At 44.6% G+C, this 12,409-nt stretch overlaps 1 protein-coding gene across 1 annotated transcript in view; it reads left to right on the forward strand.

Moving 5' to 3' along the window:
• The first annotated feature begins 8,112 nt into the window (after positions 1-8,112).
• Positions 8,113-12,409, forward strand: part of CRABP1 (cellular retinoic acid binding protein 1) — a 163,773-nt gene continuing 159,476 nt past the window's right edge. Inside the window, exons 1-2 of the mRNA XM_078684642.1 lie at positions 8,113-8,279; positions 9,052-9,230. Of these exons, the coding sequence (XP_078540768.1) occupies positions 8,207-8,279; positions 9,052-9,230 (252 nt within the window). The 5' untranslated portion in view covers positions 8,113-8,206. The remainder of the gene's footprint in view (positions 8,280-9,051; positions 9,231-12,409) is intronic.

Genomic DNA, 12,409 nt, shown 5'->3' on the forward strand with positions numbered 1-12,409 from the left:
CCTCGTGTTTCTCCAAATCATCTGGTAGCTTTTCAATTAACTCCTGATAAATAACCCTAATTCTATCTTCGCCCTTCAATAGATATTCAAGTATGAAACTACGAGCTGAAAAAGCAGTGGCCGATACATCAGCTTTGAGTGTTCGTGAGATCTGAAGGTACTTAAAACTATGGCCCGTAGGCAGATCATATTTCTGCTGAATGGCATCAAGTGACATAATCTTGCCATTACATATTACATCCCCCACTGTCTGGATGCCCTGTTGTTCCCATAATTTCCAGGCCCCGTCTACACTCAGGTTCGGGAAGAAAACCTGATTTCCACAAAGGTGTATATCTGTTGATTCTGGGAATCTGTTGTAAAAAAAAAATTTAAAAAACAATCACGGCTTTTTCATTTAGGACTTTATTATTGGTTGTAATAAGTTTCTGAATTATTTTTGTTATATTTCCAGATAAAACGTGGCTACTCTTGAAGAAGGCGCTGGTCGCCGATACGCGCGTCGAGATAATTATATTGTGCCACCTGTTTCCCCCCCTTTTTTAAAAACTTTTTTCTTTGATAGAACTGTATGAATTTGTGAATTTTATTGTTTATTGACCTGATTTTTTCAATAGGTTACTATTTTAATAATGTATAATCATTTTTAATGTTTAAATTTGTTTGGCAATTCCACGGAACGAATAAAATCGCAATTATTTTTTATGTCATTGGATTTATTACCTCTCACTTGAACTTACAAGCTTACTGTTAATGGCCTAGGTGGTTATTCTCAAATGTTATTTTCCTGACCTAGGAATTTTCTGAAATTGGTCAATCAGGGAGTCCTTGTTGTTCTCATGCATTTTCCAAAGATCCCAGGCTCAAAGAGGGACCTTAAGCCTGGTTTTCTTAAAAAATCTACGCCCAGTTTTTCTTAGTAGTGCACCTACAGCTTCCTTCCCCATTAAGAGCTCGTATATTGAAGGGAGGGTATATAAATCTAAGATCGGATCCAGAATGTGTCTCTCCCTACTTGCAGCTTCAAATAAGACAGACATCTTGGTCAATAAACAGGCCCAATGATAAAATCCTATATTTGGAGCTCCCAAACCTCCATGTTCCTGGGGGAGAGACATATATTTGGCTGCCCTCCTTATCTTGCCATATTGCCACAGGAAACTATTGAAGATAGACTCAGTCTTTTTTAACACCCCCTCCTCGATTAGATAGGGAATGGATCTATATAGATAAAGGAGTTTGGGCAGCATGGTCATTTTTAAAACATTTGTTCTGCCTATAAGGGACAAATGTAATGCATCCATACGCTTTAAATCTATCTCTATTTTTTTAAGGAGTGGATTAAAATTATCTTGTATGATTGAGCCTGTATCTGCATTAATAATAACTCCAAGATAGATAGCAGAGTTAACATATTGCTGATCCATTTTTGCTATATTCTTTGAACATATCACCTGCGTTTTTGCCTCGTTTAATCGGTACCCAGAATAATATCCAAATTGCTTGGTAACCTCAACTAAAATTTGCATGGTCTCTGCCGGATCTGGTGTAATAACTGCCAGATCGTCAGCTTATGCTAATATTTTGCTCTCAAACCCGTTGGTTATTACCGGTTTGATGCTGTTATTCACCAATATCTGCCTGATCAACAGGTCGATATATAGTGCGAATAGAATAGGTGAACAGGGACACCCCTGACGGGTGCCCCTGTTTATCATAATTCTATCCGAGCTCAGACCCATCATCTGAATGCGAGCCGCCAGATCACAATGCATGGCCCTAATAGCCGTCAGAATCTTAGGGCTGAAACCTCTCTCCAAAAGTACATCCCAGAGATATTGCCACCTAACGCGATCAAACGCTTTTTATGCGTCGAGGAGGATCATAGCAACTCCCCTCCCCCCCCCAGCATGGGCCTCAAATAACGATATAGCTCTTCTAAGATGGTCCGTCGTACCGCGACCCGGAATGAACCCATGCTGCCAGGGGAAGACGAGTCCACCAATGATCCTCCCCAAGCTCATGGCCAAGATCTTCGCATACAACTTATTATCAGAATTTATGAGAGAGATCGGTCTATATGATCCAATACTTTCTTTTGGCTTTCCCTTTTTATGAAAGATGACTATATTAGTATCCTTCCAAGTTACGGGGATTTTGCCCGTACAGATAATTCCGTTAAACAGATCTAATAATAATGGAGCGACTTCAACCGACAGGCATTTGTAGAGCTCCAGAGGTATGCTGTCAGGGCCAGCAGCTTTGCCTGCAGCCAGATTAGATAATGCTTCCCGTACCTCTTCAATTGTTATAGGTTTGCCGCCTCATGTGGCTCCAGCTTGGGACCTAAGTCCGGGTAGTGACCATCTAGAGCATCCAGACATGTAGCCCCTGCTTCTTCCCTATATAGATTTTGATAAAATTTAGCAAATACCGATATCATGTCTTGAGATTCGACATAGTCCTGCCCCTCATCATGTATGCTGGTTATAACATTTTTGACACTATCTTGCCTGATTCTTAGAGCCAGTGCCCTCCCAGCCTGATCCCCTGTCTCGTACATTTTCTTCCTGTACGTCCAATATTCTGTTGATACCTTTTCCGCCATCTGTTTCTGTAATTCAGCTTTAATCAAACAGATTTTGGTTTGACTCACGCTACTTTCCTTCCTTTGTGACAAGTCAAGACAGTGCTGCTCTTCTGCCTTAACCAAATCATCCAGGAGTTTATTCTTCCCATCCTGTTGTTTTTTCCTTGCCTGGGAGGTGTAACTAATAACTTCCCCTCTTAATGCTGCTTTGAAAGAGTCCCAGACCGAGTTTCTTGAGGCACTGTATTGGTTTGCATCAAAGAACTCGCGAGCCCATGTTCGTAGATGTTCCACAAATTAAACATCAGCCAGTAGTTTACGGTTGAATGTCCAAGGCCTTCTCTTTCTAGCCGAACCTAGGCCGTTGTATCTAATTGCCAGAGGGCTATGGTCCGAGAGGACTTTGGGGAGCTTCTTAATATTGACCTTCCCAATTTCTCCCGAAGAGATTAAAACATAATCTAATTTACAATATTTCTCGTGAGGGCATGAAAAATACGTGAAACTTGGGTCGTCCGGATGTTTTGTCCCCCATATATCAGCTAAGCCATGTGATAGCATCATAGATAAGAGTGCCCTGGAAACTCTTGGCTTCCTGCCAGTATACAGTACATTATTAGTCAGCTCTATTGAGATATTAAAATCACCACAAACCAGGATAGGTACAGGCCAAGTTGACAATTCCCCCTCCAGTATTTCAAACACTGCTGGGTCATCCTGGTTTGATCCATAGATCCCACAAATCGTTAAACCACACCCTAATTTTGCTATAGCCCATCTTCCCAATGAACCGATTTAACCCGTTTAGCCCCCCCCCCCCGGGTTGTTTTACCTAAAATTACCACCCCCCTTATTGTTGAAGTCTGAGAAGAACACGACAATATCTCAAAGCCACCAAACCTTAACAGCTTTCTTTTCGCCCAAGAAAGATGTGTTTCCTGCATACACAAGATGTCAATGGGTTCGGATTTAACAAATTCTGCCAGTCTGGCTCTTTTTCGCCAATCATTCAACCCCCCTATGTTGATCGAATATATACTAAGACTTAACATCTTCATTTTTTAATCGTCTCCTAGTTTTTGAAAACAGAGATTGATTGCAAGCAATAACCATTCTATGCAGATAATACCACACAAATCTGAATTTTATACCGTCAATTCTCAATTTTTTTTATGCTTTTCCCCCCCACCCCCCACCACCTGTGACCCCTTTACCCACCCTTAGAGCCCACCCCGACCTCCCTCCCCTTCCACCCCTCCTTCTCCCTCTAGAAGTGCTCAGACCGAGGTCTGTGCGTTGATGGATGGATGCAGCAGTGTGGTGCATGGGTGCAACTGTAATTTTCCAAAATCATACAGTTAACATAACATATCCTACCCCCAGAAACCCCCTACCCCCTTGCAAAGCTCAACACAAAAGAAGGAAAAGAAGAGGCTAATGTCATTTCTAACCGTACATCCCACCTCAATCTCTCAACTGCTTTTTCTCAATGTTAATAGTTCACAAAGAGTCCAAAAACTCCTTTGCCTTCACCTCAGATGAAAAATATTGAGTCTTGCCCTCCCTCACAACTTTGAGCTGTGCTGGATTTACTAAATAAACCTGCATATGTTTATCCTGGAGGGGCTTAATCAGCTGCCGAAGTCTCCAACGCCTCTCAACCGTTGCGTGGCAGAAGTCTGGTCGGACGAAAAAGGATATACCCTCACTCGTTCTTTTTACGTCGGGTCTAGCCTTATCAGATATAATTTGTCTGAGGACAAAACTTCCGAAAAAAATTTATACTGCCCTTGGTTTGTCACTAGCAGCCCCTGGACGGACTTTAAACGGAGCGCGGTGGGCTCTCTGGATTTCAGATGACCAGTTCCAGTCTGACAACTCCGGGAATACATTTTTGAATAAGGTGATCATATAAGCCCTGGTGTCTGACCCCCCGACCCCCTCCGGAACCCCCAGGACGCGTAGGTTATTACGTCTTAGTCTATTTTCCATATCTTCCGCCTTCCACTGGATATCGACAACCTGCGCTGCCTGGGAGTCAACTTTAAGTGAGGCAGAGGCAGCTTCTGACTCAGTCGCCACAATCCGTTCCTCTAGGTTAGTGACCCTATCCCCAACATTGGCATGAGCTTTCGACAGTTTTCTAACAACACCTTGTAGTTTACGCATTGCTGACTGTGATTTCCTCGTGTCCTGTCTAGATTCTTCTCTGTGCGTAAGAATGGTCTGGTATATAACGTCCAATAGAGGAGGATGAGAGGCAGGTGCCTCAACATCCTGGGTACCCTGAAGTGGCGTAGCTGAGGAATGATCCCAGGTCAAATCATTGTGCGATTGAGTGTGGATCTTATCCTTACCAGTAGGTCTTTTAGCCGTGTTAGGGGGGGTCTTATCCAGGTCGCTATCCGACTCTATATTGCTACCCTCTTGAGAAGAGCTCCTCTCATCATCAGACCACTCTGCCTCTTCAGTCAGGGAATAGAAACATTTGCTACTGTCCTTCTCCTTTTCCTGCTCACTCTCCATACCTTCCACCAGGGTCATTAGAGCGAGAGGGGGACATAAAAGTGTGATATCTTTTTCACTGCAATCAACCTCTTTCACCCACTTCTGACCCACAGTAGCATCTAAGAGCTCATCGTTCATCAGATCCACTATGCATATTGTTTTGGATAGAGTACAGACATTAGCATCTTCGCTAGTTGCAGACCCGCCAGCTTGTTCCTGTTCCTGTTCAACCGTCTCTGTACCAATAGGCTCGGGGGTCACCTGGGATACATCTTCACCCCTTACATCAGGCAGAACGACAACACTCTCAGCAGCCAATTCAAGTGATGCACTTCCGACACCCCCCAGCAGTGGAGCACACGCAGCGCTGGTACCTGAATCTTGTGCTGCTTCTTTAACTGGTGTGTGAGGTGCTGCAGTTACTGCACTTTTCTGACTTTTGCCATTGCGAGCAAGGAGTTCTGATATTGAGGGAGTCTGCTTTGACCGCACCGACGTTTGTTTGCCTTTCTTGATCTGTTCAGGGGTTTCCGACTGCTCCGTTAGTGTCTCAGCCTCCAAAACAGCTTCTTGTAACTGTGCTGTATTAACTATATTAACTGCTGTTTGGGAAGTGACCTGAGCAGCCTGTGCTTTCTTCTTTGCGGCGGCCGCCGCTTTAGCTGCCGCCCCGGAGTTTGATTTCGGGGCCATTGCTACCGCCGTCTGCTCCCGGTATCGTCCACACCAGCAGAATCCGTTCCCAAGCCCTGCCTTCGCTCGGGGCTGAAACGCTGCCGGGGACCACCCAACACGCCCAGCGCTTTGCCGACGCCGAACCCAGATCGACAGCGCCGCCGTCAGCAACCAAAGGATCCTGACTGCTCCAGCTGCTCCTGGTAATTGTTTCACCTGCAGGCTCCTGCAAGGCGCGTTGTTTCACCACGGCAGCAGTAATCCAACATGGGTGAGCGGGTTTTGTCCTGTATAAAGGCCGGTAGTGATTTAATGGCTGTTCCCGTGCGAGGGTGAGGAATCTGGGGGATAAGTTGCACCACAACGTGCTGCTGCTCCGCGGCTCCTCTCACTCAGCCGCCATCTTGCCCCCTCCAGTGATCACTATTTCCTTTGTCCCCCATTCTAGATCCATGGATGCATGGGAACAGTGATAGGCTCACAAACATATAGTCTAATATGGAGCAAGTTGAAAAGGAGTAGTGTGAAGACACAGGGGGAGTCTCATGGGAATCTTCAGTTAAGAGCCCTAAGGTTGAGATGCTCCAGGTCTTCCAGGAGGCAATTGTTCTTACGGCTCTTACTTCTGTGTAGCGGTGCGCATTGAGTCGGGATGTTACAGAGTGAGGTTTGGGTGCTGGCCTCTTTGCCTGCTGTCGAGCCAAAAAGGTACTGGTTTAAGTCCCCGGAAAGAATGAAATTTGGGGTTTCCATCTCAGTTATGAAACTCGTTACTTGGCCTATTAGCCTTTCTGAGTGCTTGACTTTATGTTTTGGATGGATATATGTGTTGACTAGCACCACCTTATCTAGCCCTCCCCAATGAGTTATGGTGATCTTGACTGCTATGGTGCCTGACGAAGAAGAGCCAACAACCATTGCTGATGTTATGTTGGTCGTGGAAACGTAGGTTGCCAGTCCACCTGATCGGTGGCCAAATTTGCCGCACTTTGTGGCCGGTGTGGAAAAGCACATAAAAGTTTTGTAAGTTGTGTGGGTCAGCAAGCCATGTTTCCTGCAAATGATTATGCCAAATGTATTTAGATACAGTACGATTTCTTGGTCCGAGATTTTTGTTGAGAGGCTGTTAATGTTCCAAGAGCATAGGCGTAGTGTGAGGTCCTTGACTCTCGTGACACCCTCGTTCTCTAGGCACCGTCATTGCGTTTCCGAAATGGTGGTTATGGTTCGAGTGATTAGCCCAAGGCCTGGCTGTCTATTTCGACGTGCTGGTAATGCCCAGGGTCTATCTTGTGGATCCCACTGTGAGCGTCAGCGACATGTTTCTGCCTATGGCTCTATTGAGTCCGCGGCATTCTTCGGGATGAAAGATTGGCTCCTGTATTTTTCAATATAACACCAGATATTGTCCCTTTATTAGGGCGACCTGTGTCTGCCTCTAATCTAACGTTGCAGTTCTGAGATACCCCAACGTAGGGTCTTTAGTGCCCCATGGGAGGAGGGCTCAGGGACCCCTGTAGTCACACTTGCCTCAAGGTGCATGTGTGTGTGTGTGGTGTTATGTATGAAGTCATGGGTACCTTGTGTGTTGACTCTGCCTGTCAGCATGTATGTTTCCGTGGCATGTTACAGTAGTAATGTGCTAACAGACGAGTAATGAGCCCAGCATTACCATAAAAAGAAGTAAAACCTCATTCGGGCACAAGGAAACAGCCCACACATGCCTGTGGCTAGCCCTTGTCATAACTAACCCTTATTTAGCGCTTCGAAGTTCAGGTTTTGCTCCACTCATGTAACTTTTTTTGTCTTTGCTGCTGTCAGGATCAAATGAGGAGACATTTGAAAGATTGAATCTACCTGTCTTTTCCTGAAGCCCGGACAGCAGCAGGGGTGCGTATGCAGGCACTGCAGATCTCCGTGCATTATATGAAGGGAATGGAGAGAGCAGAGTCTGTCTATTTAATCAGATCGCGTGCAGGGGCGTGGCTTCCACTGGTGCAGCAGGTGCAGTCACACCGGCACCCAGAGGCCTGAGTGCGCCATTGAACTCGGATAACTGGGGGACCTTTTCCTTCCTTGAACCAGGGCCCATGACACACTGATGACGCCGCTGCACACTTTCTGTTGAGGTATAATTTGAAGATCACAGTACGGTCCCTGTCATTCCTTTGGGGGAGGGGCTGTCCTTTTTTTGACGAAAGCCCTCCGTGTGGCGGGGACGAGTTGGAGCGAATCCAAGTGAGGCCGGTGGGACTGGGTGAGGGAGGGACAGGGGTGACCGACGCGCTCTCTGATGTGACTCACAGGGGAGGGCGAGCAGCGAACGGGAGATCAGTCTGGCTGTGTCACTCAGCCAAGAGGAGGCTCTGCCTGAAGCCCGCGAGCCCCGTGCCTGACAGAGCCCTCTGCAGCCTCCGCACCTCCGCAACCAAGATGATGCCCGACTTTGCTGGCACCTGGAGGATGAAATCCAGTGAACATTTCGACGACCTCTTGAAAGCTCTAGGTAAGAACCTTTCTTAAGATATCCATAGATATTTCATCTGGTCACATAAAATGCATTTTTTTTATCTGTGAGGTATGGTCTTCTTTATCGGAGAATTGGCAATTGTTGGTCTTGTTCTCATTGAATAACTCGAATGCAAGTATGACTCACAGGAAACTATATTTTAATACATTAAATATAATTACACTAAATAAAATACATTTTAAATATTTACTTTCTTTCTGACTTTTTAAAGTAAATTGGTGGTTTTTCGACATGCACCATAAACCCGAATGTTTTATCATATCACTGTAGCAGTATCACAGGTCAATTTCAGACAGGTAGGGACATTTTGGAATATAGGGTTACAATTTGCGTTCACAGTTCTAGAAACATACATTCTAATGTATAGATAATAACGAGAGAGAGTGGTAGTCATGTAAAGGCACAGCAAGTCTTTATTATACACTTAGTTCCATTCTAAACTGTGAGCTTTATGGGTGAATTTGCAAACTTGGAACAAAGAACAAGAAAATATAAATTTGAAGCAGACATCTCTGGCCTGTGACAGCCTTCAAGTCACCACAAGATAAATAGTACATATATATAACTAATGCATTTCCAAATGAATAGAAAACACGTACATATAAAATGTACTAAATACAAATCTGCAAGAGGTAAATAAATATAAAATGCATCCACATATACTAGATGCATAAAATAGGAGAAAAGAAAGCAGTCCCTTCTAGATCCACCTTCTGCAGGCGCCTCATTAATGTTTTTCCTTGTGTAGGCGTCAATGCCATGCTCCGGAAGGTAGCAGGGGCCGCTGCGTCCAAACCACACGTAGAAATCCGACAGGATGGGGACCGGTTCTACATCAAAACCTCCACCACCGTCCGGACCACAGAGATCAACTTCAAAATCGGGGAGGAATTCAGCGAGGAGACGGTGGATGGGAGAAAGTGCAAGGTAAGACGTCACGTGAAGCACAGTTGTGTCTTGAACATCTTTTTCGGATGATTATTTATTTGGTCTGGTTTTGATAATCTGCACCAGACTTTTTGCCTCACTCATTTCTGATATTCAAATGTGTTTTCTTTTTGCTACATTTTGGTTCAAACCCAGCTTTATTTTCAAGAGGCCCCTTTATTTCTAATCTCCCCTGGTGCATTCTTTTCAAATCCCCTTATGCACCCTCCTCTGAAATCAAGAAGCGCCTTGAAGCGGATCAGTTTCTAGAGCTGTGCTACGTAAAACCTTCATTTTCATCCTTCTATGTGAAACGAATCACAGGGTGAGCCCATGACCACACATTTCAGCTACGGCTCTCAGTACCACAGCGTGATAACCCCGTTTGAAATGATGGCACCTACAGCCAGGTACAAAGGTCTGTGGCCCCGGTATGACCCAGTCACAAACGCCAGACCCGATCATTCCAGGCATAAACTCCGGACCTGTCTGTGCTGCTACAAAGACTGCACAGCAGCACAGCTCATCCGTACTACCCCTAATGCAGCACAGGGGGTTAGATAATGCTCCCCATGGACAGGCTGAGGTCTGCCCTGAGCCCTATGCCCCCACCACACTCTCCCACGCCCACTGGCTGTCCCGCTGAAACTTTCTTCCAGCTCTTTCATTGGATTTGTACCGTGAATTGAGAAAACTGCACATAAAAGGACCCAGTATTTATACTTCTGTTAAGTTATTCCCCATTCTGGGGAAAAAACTTAGAATTGCCAATATATGGGGCGGGGATACTACCCAGAACTAGAGATATTGGACCCCACTCTCCTTGCACCAAAATCCGGCAATCTCTTGGCCTGGGCGTGAAATTCCGCTCAGCTTGCGGAGTTTGCACAGTTTTTCCCACTCCCCGTAGCGCATGGACTTTGCAGAGCCGAGATTTTCCTTGCTTGCTCTTGCCAAGGTCAATTTGGCGAGCATGGGAAATCTTACCCCAGACTACCTCCCTGTGAGATTTCTCAACGCGGACGGTCGTGGATGGTCACTACTGCTCGCATCGAGAAACCTTCAGTTCGCGTTGAGGAAGCTACCGCTTAACTAGAACATCTACTTGAGTAACAGAAAGAAGCAGCGCCCTCTTGCGCAGCGCATGGTGCCATTCACGCTGATTTTACATTGTGGTACAAACACATGGCGTTGAAAATCAAAATGGATGGTGCAACTTAATGCACTCTACCGCTTGCGGAACTCCACGTAGTGCAGCAGAGTTTTTTGGTCACAACGTGGAACTCTGCCCAGGCCTGGGAATCTTATAGCAAGGGCCTAAGTACAGGCGCGGGAAGGGCGGGGTTAGCCAAAAACATGAGTACATCCACATGCTGAGGTTTACAATCTCACATGGGTACAGAGTTATTCATTTTGTGAATTCACAAGGGTTTCAAAGGCTCTTCCTGGAAACCTGAAACAGTCACAGGTTCCATGTAGTCTCCCATTAACAATTTCTGAATATGCAATCGTAACAAAGCAGAGGCATTTCTACATATGCGATTGCACACAATGCACAAAGGTGCACAGACGACCGCCATTGCATTTGGCCAGTTGTATTTCGTTACTCTATGAGACAAATATTTTTCCTAGTGGCAAAGCCCTGTCCACTAAATCCACGCCAATTATGGGATTGTTCTGTTCCCTTCTTCGCCATGACAAGGGAATTACTTTTTCACTTGACAAGTGTATATCTCTGACCATTTCTAGGGCCGGAAACGGCCAGAGAAAAGTTTGAGAATGTCTACAAACTTTTGAGTCTTTAGGTGTTCCTCCAAACTCACCAAATGATCCTCTCTTTGGGAGGCCCACTACTTACCAAAATGGCATTAGCACTCTCTACACTGAACTGTATTAGGATATATATATATATATATATATATATATATATATTACCTACTGGCGGTCGCCAGTAGGTAGTTATAGTTAGGATAGTTTTCCATAGGAAATCCGCAACATTCTATTGAGAATAACTTTGGCGCCGAATGAGGGATCTGCCTGTAATTTTCCTTAACTTTTCCTCGCTGCGCTCCGCTCCTTCCCTGAAAGTTTCGGGGGGGCCGAGATAAAAGGGGGGTCCCAAAATGTGTTTTCCCCATGTTAATTTCCATAGGGCGGTTGGACTCACTTTTAGCCCGAACGGCTGAATGGATTTCCACCAAACTTGGCAAAATTGTAGGGACTGGTACCCCGATGTGCCTTTGCTATGTCTCAAGATATATGCTCCAGTGGTTTTTACGAAAATTAACTTTGAAAAAATATATATTGGGCTACATTGGGCTATATATAGCCCAATGTAGCCCAGTGTAGCCCAAAGATGGCCACTAGAGACAAAAAAAACAAATGTAGCCCAAATATCAGCCAGATGTAGCCCAACTATAGCCCAATGACATAATGTCCCAGAGTGTTCTAAAGAACAACTAGAGCGCTAACAGTCTTACTTATGACAAAAATATGGCACACCTGAAGTCATCTTGATTGGAATAAAGTGGTAACACTTAATACATTGAATTTGAAAAGGAACAAAATGCGGGGTTTCATTTTGCCATAGAAATTTTATATATATATATATATTCACTGAAAAAACCATAGGTTACACACCAGTTATAGTTAGGAATTAGCATTTAAAAAACCTTTGAAATTCACTGAAAAAACCATAGGTTTCACACCAGTTATACTTAGCTGGAAATTTCACACCAGTTATAGTTAGCTGGAAATTTCACTCGCATAAAACCATTGAAATTCCCACGTTATAGTTAGTTGGACTCACTATAACTTGCAAGTCTGCAATGCACTGCTGATGACGTCACATATTACATCACTCATGACAGTGTTTTTAAAAAAAAAATTGATTGGTTAACTGGCTTATTAAGTGTATCTTAGTGAATACATATATTAGCGAGTAATGTTTAAATATTTAAATATATGCATGAGTGATGTAATATGTGACGTCATCAGCAGTCCATTGCAGACGTGCAAGTTATAGTGAGTCCAACTAACTATAACGTGGGGATTTAAATGGTTTTATGCGAGTAAAATTTCCAGCTAACTATAACTGGTGTGAAACCTATGGTTTTTTCACTGAATATATATATATATATGTGTGTTTGATGTGGAGCGGCGAGCCCAGCCGCGATGAG

The sequence above is a fragment of the Lissotriton helveticus genome, chromosome 3_2, assembly GCF_964261635.1.
Source record: "Lissotriton helveticus chromosome 3_2, aLisHel1.1, whole genome shotgun sequence".
Taxonomy (NCBI): domain Eukaryota; kingdom Metazoa; phylum Chordata; class Amphibia; order Caudata; family Salamandridae; genus Lissotriton; species Lissotriton helveticus.